Here is a 17,364-nt window from a genome sequence, read left to right as displayed (position 1 = left end):
TTGTACGGCATTTGCAACGCAAATGATAGGTCAAAGTTGTGGAAGATTGGAAGTGATGCAAAGACGATACATGTTTCATGGGAAAGAAGGATCAAACCATACCACCTGCCAACCAAAGAAGTTTGGTTTGGTCGTTTTCCTACCTCAACCGACAGCCATTATGACCGCCAACGCTCTCTTCCTCACATAATGTACAAAGTAAGCGACTGTGAACTGATCTCGGGGAGACGAGTTTTGTAATTATCGTCTGCAGAGGGATCGAGAAGAAGGATGAGTGGGTTTTGGGGGGGGGGGGGGTCAAGGGATCAAACGGTAACAATCTGCATTGCGTTAGATCATACCCACTATGTTGTCATTAGTTCGGCATATTGGGTATATAAGTATAAAAAAGTATTGGAGAGGGGGGAGTGGGGTCTTCAACAATCCCCCCCTCCCCCTCCGCCTGTCTTTCCCCAAAAGGACTCAAGAAAATCAAACCGTAAAGAGCAATGTAATAATAATAATACATAGCATTTGTTTGGTGCATGTCCCTATTCGAAAGCAAGCTCTATGCGTTTTACACTAGATCTATATTATTACCCCAGCAGACCATAGAACACCCAGAAACATTCTCAGCTTCCCGGGAAGCATGCAGTGCAAGCAGCTGGTTAAGCATTGAAACACTAACAAACTGACAACAAATAAAAACTATTGTGTTGGTATAAGCATCAAGATTTTATGCAACGCAGCAATTCGCATCTATTCATAGTCAAACCAGAGAGCCGATACATACTCTGGCCTTGAAGTGAAGGGGTATAAGGGCCACATCCTATGATCCTAGTGGATTTCAGTGAAGTGAACCGCTTCTGAGACTCTCGCTGTTGTCCATGGTAACGATGTGCAATAGGATGAATGTCATACAGATGAAGATCTAAGCATTCCTCCAGGACGTGGCTTCGAAGTTGGCAGTAGCAAGCTAAGGGTAAGCAACCAGAGCGGATGGCAATAGACCGTCATACTGGCCTGGTTGCTACGCGTGGGGCAACACCAAGTATGGTGTTCTTGGCCCAGCGATGACGTCCCATGGACAAATCCATCGACTGCCCTCAGAACGAATAGAGCATCCCTTAATTGCCAAATTGGCCTCTTTGTAGCTTGCAAAATTAAGATTGAGACTGTCTTGAACAGCGCAGACACATGTATTATTTTATCAGCAAAACATGTATTTATCATTCAGCCTTTCTCTAACTACTATCAGAACATTTATTGTCAGCATGGCACTTACCTTTTTTGTTTATTGACTTTTTAACCACCTATAGTTCTTGTTTGCCATTTACTAATCGTTTTCCCCCCACCAATAACTTACCTGGCCCATAGGAGTCTGGCCGGCGAAGGGAGGAATTGTCTAGTGAAGATATATTTAAGGAGAATTTTAAAGAGGAGCGGGCGATAGGCTCTCGGCTGTCAGAATCTGGGCCGAAAACAATAGGCCTACCCCCTCCCGTCCCTCTCCTTTTCCACCGTCACCCCAGCTAGACACCAAGTTTTATAATTAGCATTTGACACACTTCCTCACTTTGTTACAACACAATGTTCTGTTCTGAGAACTGAGAAGTGCGATGAAGAAAATCTGATGACATAATGATCGGAAACTGTTGTGTGCTAACTTTGTCCAGCTTTGTGTACTATCTGATTGTAGACTTGATCTGCTTGGAACAGCGTCACTGGTACAGTATCAACGGACTTTGTGTCATTATACAGGACAGTTCTTATTACATATATTTAACGGGTCCAGTGCACGTCGATGTTTTGTGTGGGGGTGTAGAAAGTACGAGTAAAGTACTGGAGGCCAGGACCAGCCTTTCACTTTCAGTTTGTTTTCTAGCCTAGTAGTGTTTCTTTTTTGTGCCGATCAAGTCAGTTTCTATTAATCTCAGTAACTTCCATCATACTTTATTCATAATATTGTTTCTTGACACTACCACATATTTTAGCTCTTTCACGTTATATTACAATGTTTACAGTGGTGTGTGTGTGTGTGTGTGTGTGTGTGTGTGTGTGTGTGTGTGTGTGTGTGTGAGAGAGAGAGAGAGAGAGAGAGAGAGAGAGAGAGTGGGTTTGGGACTGCTGTGGCAGTAGCACAGAGACAAAGTTAGTTAAAAGTCTGCAATGTTATGGTCCTTCCGACTTTTTGTATGCATGCATGATGCCAAGATCTGGGATAGTGTACCAGTGCCATGCCAAGAAGCTTAATCACTTTCATATGAAATGCTTCAAAAGAATTCGGCCTGTCATTTTTTAAAATCACATTTTACTTGAAAGTTCATTTGCGCCCATCGTATTCTGCGGAAAAAAGTATTAATCTGCTGATCTCGTAACGCTGATCTACATTATGGAAAAATATAAATAAAAAAACTTCGAATTTCAGCGAAGCTAAGCGTCTAAAAGTGGAACTCCCCTTGACAGAAGGGTGAATTTAACATGATACAGGAAGTGTTATTCTACTGGCTGATTGCTCGAAAACGAAAGGAAACAACCCTTACCATGTAATTTGTAAACATTGTTGTACTGCATTCTCAGTCTTGAGTTATCGGAGTCACAGGACTTCTACCTTAGATGGTCAAATGAACCCAACTACTAAAATGAATGCAGATAGTGCTGATCAACAAAATATGCCGGTGCAATGTCATGATCCGTCTCATTTAGAAGCTGCATCGAGGCTTGAAGTTGAAGACTGTCAAGAGGAACTACGTTCTTTGCATGACAAAATTAAGGAGCTGGAAAGGCAAGTCTCACGGGCAGAAAGACAGAATAAGAAACTACAGAACTACAATGATGATCTAAGAAGCGAAGTTACTAAGCTGAGCTCAGAACTACATAAATACAGGACGAGTTCTACAAACTCAAAAGATGCTGCTGTGCAGACTTGTTGTAAGGATGATCATGTTGTTGGTGAAGAAACTCTTGGACTTGGAGAAGGTAGGCATTGTTGAGTATGATTGAGCTAGGAGATCTAGATTTAGATATCTAGATTAGATCTAGATCTAGGATATGATATATGGAAGTGGCTATTCTCTTCCGGGGTGAGAATAGAAATACGATCGACCTCTCACCCCGGGTGAGACTTGCCACCGTAGGCCGTAGTAGGCTATTCTCACCCGGTGAGAAACAAGACCTGTTTTTACTAATTTCGGAATACTTTCTATCGATGTGGATGATCAAATGGATAAAGGCAAAGAAAAGATTACGTAGTATAGCACAAAAGTAAGCTAATTTTATCGACTACAAAGATGCTGTGGCTATTTCACTTTTCGAATCGAGCCGAACTACGGGGGTCGCCATTTTTTTTTGCCCGGAAGTTCTCGCAAGATCTACTCCTCCCCTCTTCTCTCTCTCTCTGTCTCTTTCTGAATACTGTCTATCGGTGTGGACGATCAAATTGACCAAAACAAAGTTAAAAAATGATGTTAAAACACAAAAGTAAATTAATTTGGTCGTCTACAAAGATGCTACAGTCATTTATCTTTTCGAATCGAGCAGAACTACGCGGGTCGCCATTTTGTTTTGCCCGGAGGTTCTCGTGCTACTCCTTTCTCTCTCTCTCTCTTTCTCTCTCTCTCTCTCTCTCTCTCCACTGCCCACAGACAAAATTGTACGCTTTTAGTAGGCTAACAGTAGTAATGGAACATTTGTTTACGGCACAGAATTCTACAATTTTTCTGTTATCACAGTGTAGAATTCTGTGGTTTAGGGTGAACACAAAATTGGTTGGCCTAGATCTAGGCTATAACGGTGAACGCGCACCGGGTGAGAATAGCCAAAAGACTCGCCTGCACTATTCTCACCCGGGGTGAGAATAGAGGTGGCCATATATATATAAACATGATCATCTTGTTTCCTTTGTTCATCATTGAACCTTCTTTTCATTAAATTAAATCATTTGTCCCCTTTCTCTCTCAACTGTTCCCAGATGTGGGGCTCTCGAATCCGGGTAGCGACCAAAAAATTTTCTTCCCTAAAATTGTCTCCTTTCACCTCCTTTCCTGCTCTCTATCTAGCAATATTCTGTTGTCTGCTTTCGTCTCCTCTTTCTGCCCCCACCCCCTCACCTCCTTTGCCCCCTCCTCTGAGCTCCTGACTCTTTCTGCAGCCTTTCTACTGCTACTCCTTGACTCCTTCTTACGGCTGTCTTTCTGCCACACCCCTGACTTTCTGGTAGGAAAGATCTACACCTAGCCTTCTCGGACAAGGGCGTAAAATCTCGGAGGGCCCGTGTGCAAGTTGCGCACGTTAAAGATCCCTTAGTGGTCTAAAATCGTATAAGAGTAGGCTTCGGCCGCCACCCGGGCAGAACAACTAAAATTAGGTGTGTCCCGCGCGCTCATATATGACCTATCTATGCAGTTGCGAGTGCTGTAAAACACTTACTAAAAAAAAGATAAAATTTTCCCAGATCACCCCCATCGTCATCTTGTAGCTTCATTGTGATAGATTCTAATTTAGATTTAAACTTAATTTAAAGGCCAACTCTATTCGTCCTCGAGTCCGATAAGATTTTTAATTTATTCAGACTCGAGTCCGAATATGTGAGTTTTCTGTTCGAACTCTGGTCCGAAAAATATTTTATTTATTTGGAATCAGCTTCTTGATCTAGATCTAAGTGAGTTTTAAGTGAGTGTAAGAAGGTTACATACAATACGGGTATTTTTTTTCTTTCTCACACTTAGCTACCAGTTGTCCATGTTCTATTGAATATTGATTTGCTGAATTCAAATATCAACTTCATTTCCGTCACAAATTAATAGTTTTTTAAATCGGAGTGTCTGCGTACACACGGTAACCGGGCACCTAGCCTCAGTGTCTACGTACACGTACGGTAACTGGCAAACGGGCACGTAGTCTTAGTGCCACGTACAATGTATGTACACACTGTAACCGGCAACCGGGCACGTACTCTCAGTGTCACGTACACGGTAACCGGGCAGTCCAGAACTCCAAGTTTAGTTTTTGTCATCCGGTGCTGCTGTCATCCCCACCCCTCCCCCGACTGTACCTTTAAAAAAAAATCAATAATCCCCCCTTTCCGGAGCCTTATACTTCGCAGCGCACAGACTTTGAATGAACTTTGGTGACCCCAACTACTCACAATGTGAAGTGCTTGCACAGGTTCACTGACCCTTCATGATGGCATGCCCGACAAGACGCTTGTATGACTTTCTTTTTTTTCAGCAAGTGACAGCACAGTACAAATATTGATTAATTTTCATTCGGGTTACCGCATACATAAATACTGAGACAAGGTGCCCGGTTACTGTGTACATAGATACTGAGACTAGATGAGACTAGGGGCCCGGTTACCGTGTACGTAGATACTGAGACTAGGTGCCCGTTAGAGTAGGGGCGAGCGGATGGAAGGGATCGTTACTCGTGGACTCAGTCAGAGCGAGCGGGTAACAGACGGCCATGAGAGCGTACTGCGAACGTCAAGACAGTTCGTTTTTTGGGTCCGCTCCACAATTTTATTCACTGGGCGGGCAGGCAAACAGACGAACTCTTGCAGATGAGATACTCGACGCGAGGTTAGGCCCACGCTCTATTGTTTGTTAATTAGGCCTAATGTTTCAAGCCACTAGCCTAGGCTAGCGGTACCACAGGGAGTGAGAAAGGCTGGTGACGTAGTACTATGTGTGTAACCTTTCACCTCGTGCGTGGGGCACACTGTGTACGTTCCAATTATCGTAAAGGCCGGGGGGGGGGGGGGGGGGAATTTCTGCCATGAACGCCTAGCTACAATGTGAGGCAGGAGGGTGATTTTTTAAATAATTTTTTTAAGGGGGGGGGGGGGGGCAGGGGGTTGTAAGTTGTATGCAATGGAATGAGTCGCTCCCGTCCGTCCGTCCACTCCGCTCGAATGCATGGAGTCTCTTGGTCCGCGGTTCCGCTCGCTCGCCAAACAAACTGTTGTCTCTGTCGGATGTGTAGCGAGTAGCGAACTATTCTTCACAAGCGGACGGTTCGTTACCCGTCCGCTCGTTTGCAGGTAGTGCCAACGAGTAGTTAGTTACTCGCGGGCGCTAAGTTTGCGAGCTCGACCCAACCCTAGTGCCCGGTTACCGTGTATGTAGATACTGAGACTAGGTGCCCGGTTACCGTGTACGTAGACACTCCCTTTTGAAATATTTGATTGTTCTTAATAGAGAGATAGACGTGCTTTTGACAAATCGGTGGGTTCTAGGGGGCCTGCTCCCCTTGAGTAAAAGAAAATCTGGGGGGGCGACAGGGGGGCATGGTTTTATCCCATAATTTGATATAATTTTACAGTTAGATTTGAAATTTTCTTGAAAATAATTGATTTGCAACAGTTGTAGTTGTTTTATATGTGTGATCTACAGCAAACAGTACTGCAGTTTGACCCCCGAAGCAGTGCATGTGCGGGAGTGAAAGTAAAAATTTGCTGCTAACTGCTGTCGGTGCATTTTACGTAAAACCAGAATTAGAACTAGAATTACCTACTAGGACTGTGTAATTGTATTAAAATAAGTCAAAAGACTGCACTCTCATTGCCCATTGGCAGTGTCTAAGTACATGGTAACCGACAACTCAGGGTCTTTCCACCACCACTATAGCATCATCATTATTTCCACCACCATTTGTCTTGTCACATAATTAATTTCAATTTGTTGTGTGTTTTAGTTTTCTGTAATTAATTTTTTGTAATCACATGGCACAAAATTGACAGCCGTGGCCTCTTCCCCCAGCAAGCCAAGAGTGCGTGATTGTTACGCGCAATCTCATTGGTCGACATATTAACTTTGCCCCCGACAAGGTCAATTCAACTTGGTACTTGGTTGATTTTTTCACTGTTCGTACTAATGATTTAGGGAGGGCCAGTTTAGATAGATCTAGTCACTGGATATTAAAGCTCACATCTCGATTGTTATCATAATTATAATCGAAGAAAAATTCATAAATGCTGGAAATATTTAGGAACGAGGGTCGGAAGTCGGAACGGACACCATGCTGGACTCAATTCCGAGTCCGAATAGAATTTTTATCTATTTGGACTAGAAATAAGTTTCAAGATGACAATGGGGTAATCTGGGAACAGAAGAGAGAGAAAGAGGACAAATAAAATGAAATGTAAAAGAATGTTAAATGATGAACAAATGAAACAAGATGATATTTCTCTAGTTTTGATCTAGATCCCAATATTTAAGCCTGTGGCTATGCGTACGGCTCTCCCGTACGGCCAACTAAAGTGTATAGATTTAGATCTAATTAAGTATGCTCATGGCCTTGATATTCGCTCAGCTTGACCGCGTCACTTTATTGATCGATATCTTGACCAAAAGACGCTCTACGAGGTCAAGATACCTTGCCAAGTCATCGGTCACTCTTCATAACTTTGACCTGTAATTTTACATCACTTTGCATATTAGAAATACTGAAATTTTGCATCGAAAAAAGGTCAGCGTCTATGCCCTTTATATAGGGCCTGTGCGCTTCATGGGTAGCCCGGCTCATACCCTTTATACTTTATAGGGCCTGCATGCTTCCAAGGTTCAGTTTGTCCACTAGTAGTGTCCGGTTTGATAGTTTATAGTGCCGCCTACAAAGCCAAGCTTATTTTGTGAAGTGGAGGACCATATACATTGCCTCGATGCTATGCGTTCGGGAACCGTATTCGTAGCCACTTCAAATATTTAATGCATTTTTAAAAAATGAAAACAAAATTTTGTTTTATCTTTTTCCTCAGGCTGCGAGTCAAAGCCAATGCCAGAGTGGGGCTCTGATTCAGTGGTAAGCAACAGTACTGTGTTTGTGACATGTTTGTTGTTTCCACAATACAATTACAATAGTTTTTTTTGTCACTGACACAACTTGCTTTCATTGTATTAAGACAGAGTTTTATAATACAATGACTGAGTTTCATGAATCGTCAGTCCGTCTCATATGATCCATCTTTTATTCTGTAAATTTGTTAAAGAGGGAAGGGAGTCCTCACTTTGTGTGGACTTATGTATTGCACACTGAGGCAATATAGTATGGCCAGGGAAGATTGAGTGTTGCTGTTTCTCTTACATGCATGTGATGTACACCAGTGGCAGCTTCAGGAATAATGATATATGGTTTGTCAGGACGCCGATGTAAAGTGCTTCACTCGCATGAAAGTTTTTGTGTTTTTTCTGTGTTTGATTGACCTTTTCTATTTACAAGTATTGAACAGCAAAGAATGTAATATCATTTATTCATATATTTCTTGGTTATAATTATTAGTAACTCTTTTTGAAGGGACAGGATCTTTTTTTCTTGTTACTTTTCATTTGTGATTTGTGTGATCTGGACACTAGATTTTTTTTTCTTATTCTGAATTATAATTCATGATTTCATCTTCAACAAGAAAAATATGGTCTTATTATTATTTGCCACCTTTTTCCTTGCAGCTGACCGGTGAATTGTCAATTGCAGAAAGTCTTAAAGCCACTGCTGAGGCTGTACTTTCAAGGCAGTCAGCTGAAGCATCAAGCGCAGTGAATGATGCATTTACAGAACAGCTCCACGAACGAAAAGATGAAAGCAACTCAGAGTATGTTTATGACGCTTCCAGTGGCTTCTATTATCATCCAGCTACAGGATATTATTGGGACCCAGTGAGTCTTAATTTTTGTTACATCCGCAGTGGAAATGTTGGATATACTATAGTTCATATAATTTGTTCTACTGTTATATTTCCTGGAAAAATTTTAGAATTCTTTTCTGATCCAGATTAGAATAATCCTCTGTTTTAGAACCTCTGAAATATAACATCTCTCAACTGGTTTTGCTTTTGAAATGATTTCTTAACTGTCTTTTACTTTGATTAAATTGAATGGCTCTTTACATCTATGACAGATGGTCAAAAACAACTTTAAAATTTGTTGTTGGTGGATTTTTTGCTGCTGTGCGTTAGCAAGCAGTGTTGCTAATGGCTAATTCATTCTGCGACTGAAAGATGGACTTTGCTACATTTAAAGAGTCTTAGATTTACCCTAACATGCTGTTTCTCATGTCTTTACCTTCTCATATTTCACTTCCTTTCAATAGTTGCATTAAGTTGTCTTGTACCTTTAAGATGCCTATATATATTTGTATTTTTAGTTTTTTTTATATTGGCGTGCTTTTGTTTTTAAGTGCATTTCATGTAGCATCTCTATCTAAACAGAATTCTGGGCTGTTCTATGACTATTCATCTGGAACGTACTACCAGCATGATGAAAACAGTGGAGAGTACACATTCCATTCTCAGGTGTCGGTACCAGCAAACACTCAGGAGATCAGTAATGAGAATCAGGTTGTGAGTATCCTGTATCCTGCTACCACTTGTTATCCTCCTCCTTCATTTACAGGGGGAGCTTTTCTTAACCCTCTGAGCTGCCCTGAAGACATGTTGCTCCCTGAGAGTTGCTGTGAAAAGATTTATGTTGCACCTTTTTAGTTTTTATAAAGTATTTCACAATGAAATCTGTGGAACTGCCAACATTTCCTCGGTTTAGTCTGGTAGTTTAGAGAGGTTGCAAAAAATCAGGAATTTTATATTCTTACAGTTTACTACGGTTTAAACACTGTTTTAGGATTAGCCTTGTTCAGTTATGCCGACTTTGCATGAGGTGTTTGTTGTACAATTACATGTGTGTTTTGTGTTACATAACTGACTGTCTGTCAATAACAACATCATGGCACAAATTGTTTTAGCTATTAATTTTTCATACTGTAGCCCTTCAAAACAATTTACCTTTCACAACAATGAAAAAGGCCATGGGGGTTTGTGTTCTCAGCAATAAATTCTTTTCAAAGCAGAGTTCTGGGATTAGAATACTGCTAGTGAAACTCAAGATGACAATAAAAGATTTCCCCATCATTCAAGAAAGACAAGGGGCATGCTGCTTCCAAAAACCAGTGTGCTTTATACTATTGAATTTATCTTTTTGGAATAACTCAGTATCTTAAGATAAAGGTTTCTTGTAAAAAAAGGCATTGATAAATAGTTATACATACTTCTCATATTTAGCCAATAACACTATCATGGTGACTTAAAGCTTCGAAAAAATAAACGATGAAACATTGCTCGCGGTAGTGAAAGAGTTAATGATGAGCTTCCCCCCTTTGCTTACAGGTCCACTTTGTAAATGTGTAATTTTTTGCCTATCAGTTCTACCTTTATAGATTGAAATAAAAAGAAATTTGCTGATTCCCAAACAATTTCTTGTGTACTTTTCTATATCTGTTAAGTTGTCGTTTCTTTTGTTTTCTATACTCTTTTCCAGTGTAATGGACAGTGGATGGCGGAATTTTGCAACTACTCTTCTGTTGATGCTTTGACATCAAAGCTGTCAGACATGGGACTTGATCCAGTAAAATGCAAGAAAAATGCCTTAGGTAACAATTTTTAATGTACTTTCAACCCTTTTGTCCTGTATTACCAACACAGATTCTTTTTCATTTCTTTCAGATTGAAAGTGGAGACGCCTTTTCTGACGGAAAAAAATTGCATCAGAAAAGATCCAGGAGCAAGTTTCGCAGAGTCAAGAAACGGTCAAGAAAATTTGAAAAGCAGAAGAGTGAAAATGGTTCTAAAAAATCTGTTAAGAAAGTCAGTTCCTCTGTAAGTTTTAAACCAAGCACCAACAAGGACAAAAAGTTAGAACACAGAGATAGTCATGAACACATGAAGTCGAGGAAACATTTTCCCACAGAAACTTGTTCTGAAGAGGATGGAGAAAAAGAAAATGGAGATTGTGTCAGCCTTGGTTCAACCGATGATAGTGAAAGATCTGGTAGTGACAGCAACTCATCTGACAGTCTGGCCACTGGGGAATCAGAGATGATGTCAGAGCCCGAGTCGGGAGAATTGTCTAGTAGTAGTGACTCGGATGTGGAGATGGTGGCTGTTGAGTCGGCACCTCAGGTCTATGAGAAAGGATTTCAGGTCATGCCCGAGAGACAGCCAGCACAAAATCCATCAGATGGTGTGATAATATTTTCTCCTTAGACACCTACTTTAGTTACCTAATATGTAAATGTGTTAGTGCCTTTTGTATCATACTGTTTTTGGTCAGCCTTTTGTGTAGTTCCCATTTTTAAAAAAATCATTCTGTTTATTCTGTTATTTTTTATTTTTCCCTTGCATAGAATTTGACTGTAAAATCAGTGTTTTTCTCTTACTACTCAAATAGATGTCATTCCTTACATTTCATGTATTATATCATAGTAATTAAATTTGCTTTGATGTAAATGATCTTCACTTTATATTGTACAGTATGATTTGAAATTATAATTACAGTCGAACCTGCCTTAACGGAAACCTGTCTTAACGGAATCTCCCCGCTCCTCCCTTGATATATTCCTCTTTAATTACCTTTATAAAACGAAAACCTGTCCAATACGGAAACTGAAAGAAAAATCCACTCCCTTCCGAGGGTTTTACCTGTCTAAGACGGAAAATTCTTTGCCCACTCAGTCTTGATTTGAAACAAAACTCGCAAGTTTGGTTTAGCCAGCTCTAAACTGATCGCCATGCCACCGGGCAGGGAAGGAGAGTAGGGATGCAGTTTGGCGGTAGAGGTTACCCCCATCTATGTGAGCCCTGAGCGATGCAGATTTTCAGAATGGTGTGGGTTTGAAATCTCACAAGTGACAGTGAAAGTGCTTGAGTAGTGAGCCACCACTGAAACTTTCCTGGGTAGCCAGAAGCCAGATAGGTGTGAAATTAGTTTGACCAATGTCTGCCGCCCTGATTGTACGGCCAGCTGAGAAAAGTTCCTGGAATTGTTGTTACATGGCAATGAGGGATGCCATTGGTTGACTGTGCTTATTATACCTATGGGTGGGGCTAAGGGTGGAAGAAAAGGAGATGTTCAGTTCAAACGTCTCTGTTTTTAATAGGTCAAACAGTGGTCCTATGAAATGTGAACACTGGTGGTAATTAGATAAGTAAGACTGACGTATGTCATTATCAGAGAGGATATTAATTGAGAGGTGTGAAGTTTTGGCCACTGATTGCCGACCGGACAAGTGACCCTTGATCCCACGGGCTGGACCTTTGAAGCCCCCCTCCATCTCCTCTTAAATTCCCTTGTCTAAGACGGAAAACGTCTAAAACGGAATTTTTTTCTGGCTCTCTTGCGATTCCGTTCGACTGTATATTTTCTGTTACTATTGTCTCTGGCTTCTGTAACAAACAGCCCTTAATTAACTTCATTCCTAGCAGCCTAATGCCATGCTATACATAATGTGTATAAATTGTTTTATTTAAGAGAAGTTTTGACAACATGCTTTTATATTTCAGAGTTGGCAGAAAATCATCCCCCTTGCATCAGAGTTATTGTTCTTGAATCAGACTGTCTCACGGAGGGATCTCTCCTCATCATCACTTGTGCTGGGGGAGTCATCGGTCGACTGAAGTCTCCAGGGCTTGTGATAGAGATCCCAGATGTCAATGTCAGTAAGGTAAGTTAAAATGGTAGCTGTTTTGTTTCGGGGGTTTTTTGGTTTTATTTGTGGACTTCACTGGTGTTCCCACCATTTACACAAGTTTTTGTAGTAGGCTGTTTTATTTATTATTCTAAATGTTGTTAAAAGTATCTTCTTTTTTTTTTTTCAGTGAGGAATGATCCTGACCCTTTTCCTATTGTGGACAGTTTTCTAGTTCCTTTAGCTCTATTTTTGAGTTTTTATACTGCAACATATTTCATCGGGATTAAATTTCAAATTTTTATATATCCAGCATTACCAAGGTTCTCATAATCCTCTATATGAACAGTTGTATATCTGGATTGATGATTTGAACCAGGAAGAAAAAGAAGAACAGTGAATTTTAAATGATAAGGAGACATGAACAACACTGTCATTTAGTTATTAAATTAGAATTTTAGAAACCCATACAAATTTTCACAAAAGGATTTGGGACAAATATGTTATACGGTTGAAAAAGATTATCTCTGTTTAGGGAATGGTTCAATTAAATTCTTAGCCGTAAGGGTTTGATTTGCTTTATCCCTCACCCTTTTTTGTTGTTGTAAAAGCTGTTTTTCTGTTGTTTACACATGATTTTAATTTTTATTACTTTCCATATTTCTTACATATAAAGATTGCATATTTTGTTGTTACTCCTACAAGTGAGCTGAAGAGGCAATAAAAAAATTGTCGTGTTACACTACGATTTACTGTAGCGTAATATTTTAACTCCCTAATATTTGAATTAATGTTCATGTTCTACACCTCTGTTGACACTGTCAGGTCTTTGATATTAACTATGCTATGAACAATTGAAAACTTGCTTATTGTTCCTTTCTCTCCAGGAGCATGCTCGAATAGACTACGATCACACCGATGATGTTTACAGAATCTCAGATATGGGCAGTCAAAACGGAACCACTGTGAATGGAGTTCGACTTGTTCAGGTGTCTTCATGAAACTTGGTTTTTTCTTTGCTTTCAAAACTTACAAGTATGGAATGATATAGTAGTAGACAACCATGCTTGTCACCGTCATATGAAAAGTGTTTAAGTGGCCAGGTAACTAATATATACATTTGCTAATCCACAGATTTTCTCAAAACTTTTGTCTTGACGCTTTCACTGTCCTTTTCAAAATGTGATTAGTTATCAGAAACTAATTATTTCAAGAGAAAGCATCGGAACTAGAGTACGTGAGCATAAGGTGTTTCTCCAGATTAACTCATTTTTTTTCTGGCTACAAGTATACTCGCAACGAGGACCAGTCCGAGCTACGAGTCAATCCGGAACAGCAATACGGTCACGTTAAACAGCTAGTTCTGCTTGTAATTACCAAAATACGATTGGTGTATTCACTGGTTGCAGACAGAAGATGGGGCCACACTAACGTGCTATTTTGTGACATACTTTAAGTCTCATAATGGAACGCAAATGTACCTTATCCACACTATTTCGTGCAAGGCCTTCTTAAGCCTAATGTGTCTCGCCTCGGCCAGTCAGAAGCATTGTGTCGTCAATGCTACCAACTTTATAGAGTGTTTTATGGTAAGTGGCCTCGCCGAGTGTAAGTACTCTACTAGTAATGTCATTACAACAGTCACTACTTCATGGTTTTTGCAGCTTGTACCACTCTCACAGTTTCTTCCAGCATTATTTAACTTCTGTTCTCCATCATACTTCTTCCTATTTTTACTCCTGCAGCTACTGAAACTTATGACCAAGCAAAATAATTCTAAAGTTTCACAATTTTATGTTATGGTTCAGTACTTTGAGTTCAGGGTGGGATGCTAGTAAAATAGATTCATGTGAAAATATGCTTTCCTTGAAATTTTCATCAGTATGGGGAACATGGGGACTTTCATTGTTAAAGTTCTTGAAACAAGAGGTGATATTGGTTGTAGTATTGGAAGAAAGCTGTACTGGTAATTGAAGCCATAAAATATGCTATGTAGCAATTGTAAGTTATATTTTGAGCTTCAAAACTTTCATGTCTTTCTTCTGAATGTCTCAGGGTTTTTTTTAGTAGGGTCCCTTCCTTTTTCTGACTTTTAATGTCTCATCTTTCCAATTTTTCTTTAATCTAAACACAGGGTCAGGTGTTCTGCCTATTAAGTAACAAGTTTGTATACATGTAATAGGATGTCAAATCCATGCAGAGACATTTATGGTCAAAGACTTCAGGAGGTCAATAAATGGTTATTTGTTTTCATTATTCCTCAGCAAGCGAATGGCCATGCTCAAGCTTTGTCTCACGGAGATGTGCTGAAGTTCTGTGGGACGAGACTTCTGATTCACATTCACAAGGGCCTGGACACGTGTGACGAGTGTGAGCCAGGCCAGGTGCAGGCCAGACTTCAGGCTGCCAAGGGAGTTTATAATGGTAGGAAGTGGTGTAGTGAAATAGAGAGAGAGAGAGAGAGAGAGACCAGCTAAGACTGTGTGCACAAGAGAGACTGTTTGGGACAGAAAAACAAAAAAAGTTGAAGTAAAAGTGAGAAAGAGAGTCAGGAAAGAGAAATGTGCTGAGCAAGAATGAGAAGTGGGCAGAGAGAGAAAGAGAGCCAGGCACTGAGACAGAGATAGGGTATATATTATATATTCCCTTTTAAAATAATTACGTGTAACAACAAAACATCCCAGCTGAAAAATGTTGATTCAAATTTAGCCTAATATGTCTCCTTTTACAGAACAATTTTAAGGATACTGTTGCTAAACCAAACACAAGAGTTAAGTTGAGAAAACTTTTGGACTGATTTTTGTCAATCTCCTTTTTTTCTTTCAGATCATGTTGTTCTTTCTAAAGAAGAGAAAAATCAACAAAGAAGAAAAGAACTAAAACATATTAAAAAGAAATATGGGCTACAGGTATGGACATCCAATACAACCTTCATAGGGCTTTGTGGTTCTTTTACTGTGACATTATGCTTTGTATATGAATTGATATTGGTATGATTATACTGTCCAGCAAAGATTCACTATCACAGGCTACTTTCAAATCTAATTGCTTCTCACACTACATGGAAACTGATCCGAGAAGTCTGTATATTCTGAAGTAAGGAGTCCTTTGATCATCGTTCTTGTGGGGACAAAGTGTTTGTGTCCTGAACTTAGCATCAGTGTCCTTTCCTGTCTCATGGAAGATGCTGCGAGAGGTATTACCTGGTAAGGGGTAGTTAGCACTAGTTACAGCATTTGCCTGCTAGTTGGAAACATGTAGTGGCCGCCCTTGTAGGACAGTGTCAAGCCATGTGCACTTGTAGAGGTACTCCACATGCTGGGGAGATGTCAGCAGATGTGGCCTTGGCACGTAATTGTGCTGTTACTGCATCTTTTTCTTTGTGGTGATCATCAAAAAACCCCCAAGGCAGTGCTACCAGCTGAAGTGTCTTTAGGCCATTCCCAAAGGGGGGACATTAACATGTTCTTATGCTCAGTAGAATTTTAAATGGGCTGAATTATCAATGTCATGCTCGTAACTGTACCTGAATTTCATTCGGGGAACTGCTGCTTTTTCTTTCCTAATCCTTACTACCATCATTTTTCCTCTACGTATTTTGTATGTTTGAAACTGTCTTGTGACCCGCTATTTCAGGGGTGCCTTGATAGTTGAAGCAGACTTTGTGCAGTTGAAGCTAGAGAGTTTAGCAGAGTAAGCCTGATTCCCTGTATGGACTTCTCTGTTCTGTTGACATCCAATCCTTGGAGCTCATATGACCTTATACAGTTACAAGAGCTGTAAAAACTCTACTAAAACTAAAAAAATCATCAAGAACTCAAGACTCACGTTGAGAATGACACTGAAAAGACGTTCCAAGAGTGCTGCCTACTGGCCAGTGCATGAGGGGTTCTCCTTGGAAGTGTACAAAGACACACTCATACCCCCCACCCCCACCCTCCACCCCCGGAAGTGTACAAAGACACACTCGTGCCTCCCCCCCATTTCCTATTATTAAAAGTCAGTAGTTAGAGCTTGCAACTGACTGCAATGCCTGTAGGAAAAGAAAATAAGCTATTGCCAAGTTCACAAACAGCTCTCAGGTCATCACAGTAAAGAGGAGGAAGCATCAAAGAAACCCAACTCTCAACCTATAGGCCTATCTGTTGTTTCTGTTGCAGAGTGTGGATGTCTTGGAAAGGCCTCCCCAATAATTGTCATTATGTCAGCACCCAACATTTTTTGTTGCTCTTGTTGTTGTTGGAATATTGACTTGGATTATATTGTAGTTTACATTTTGTTTTGTAATATTGGATTTCTTAGATCTTTATCAGTGATCTATGAAGTCAAGCTGCAATTAAACATTATCATCAGATGTCATGCCAAATGACCCGAGATCATGACCCTATGTTTTGCTGAAGAAAAATAGAATCTGTTCCCTTTTTTTCTACTCTACTCTGAATTTTGCCCCTATTATTATCTGTGGTATCATTAGATTCTGTAGTTGTTTTCATTTCATTACTTGTTATATTAATTTTAAGCAGAGATATTTTTCCTTTTTAGCACTTTGTCAGCTCATGAATTTTTTAAAAATTTGCCAGCATTCATACTTCGACAACTCCGGCAGTAAGCTTGACAAAGAATTATATGCAGACAAGGCTTTCCTTAGACGGAAATACATCGGCAGTGAAGTGGATGTCGGAGGGACTAGTCAGCCAGCATCTGTACACAGGTAAGAGCAATGTCACAAGTTGGTGACTGGGTGCTGAGATATTTGTTCCCGTATTCCTTGCATAGGAAATCTTGCTTGCCACCACTTGCTATAAAAATTAAAGATAATGGTACTTTTTGCAGAAATTATATATACCAATATGCAAAATAGATACTAGACTTTTGAATTTTTTTCCCATTCTTCTTCTTCTTCTCTCTCTCTCTCTCTCTCTCTCTCTCTCTCTC

General features: G+C 40.2%; 2 protein-coding genes across 2 annotated transcripts in view; both read left to right on the top strand.

Moving 5' to 3' along the window:
* Window positions 1–2,621: 2,621 nt before the first annotated feature.
* LOC101858135 (angiogenic factor with G patch and FHA domains 1) lies at window positions 2,622–13,430 on the top strand. The gene is made up of 8 exons (XM_013088642.1): window positions 2,622–2,958; window positions 7,736–7,779; window positions 8,424–8,630; window positions 9,182–9,313; window positions 10,284–10,370; window positions 10,469–10,985; window positions 12,305–12,465; window positions 13,317–13,430. Exons 1-8 carry the CDS (start codon window positions 2,622–2,624, stop codon window positions 13,428–13,430), a joined length of 1,599 nt encoding a protein of 532 aa, XP_012944096.1.
* A 519-nt stretch (window positions 13,431–13,949) lies between these two features.
* Window positions 13,950–17,364, top strand: part of LOC101858522 (angiogenic factor with G patch and FHA domains 1) — an 8,887-nt gene continuing 5,472 nt past the window's right edge. The window contains exons 1-4 of the mRNA XM_005109465.3: window positions 13,950–14,018; window positions 14,694–14,860; window positions 15,299–15,338; window positions 17,010–17,140. Of these exons, the coding sequence (XP_005109522.2) occupies window positions 13,950–14,018; window positions 14,694–14,860; window positions 15,299–15,338; window positions 17,010–17,140 (407 nt within the window). The remainder of the gene's footprint in view (window positions 14,019–14,693; window positions 14,861–15,298; window positions 15,339–17,009; window positions 17,141–17,364) is intronic.

This window comes from Aplysia californica, unplaced genomic scaffold, assembly GCF_000002075.1.
Source record: "Aplysia californica isolate F4 #8 unplaced genomic scaffold, AplCal3.0 scaffold00781, whole genome shotgun sequence".
NCBI classification, from domain to species: Eukaryota; Metazoa; Mollusca; class Gastropoda; order Aplysiida; family Aplysiidae; genus Aplysia; species Aplysia californica.
Note: the sequence above shows the minus strand (reverse complement) of the source record. Positions and strands in the feature narration are given on the sequence as shown.

Bases quoted from the DNA above. Each gene is read 5' to 3' on its own strand.
- LOC101858135 (XM_013088642.1), top strand. From the start codon at position 2,622: ATGAATGCAGATAGTGCTGATCAACAAAATATGCCGGTGCAATGTCAT. The intron at 8,631-9,181 runs GTGAGTCTTAAT...CTATCTAAACAG, and splicing joins CAGGATATTATTGGGACCCA to AATTCTGGGCTGTTCTATGA. The intron at 9,314-10,283 runs GTGAGTATCCTG...ACTCTTTTCCAG, and splicing joins TCAGTAATGAGAATCAGGTT to TGTAATGGACAGTGGATGGC.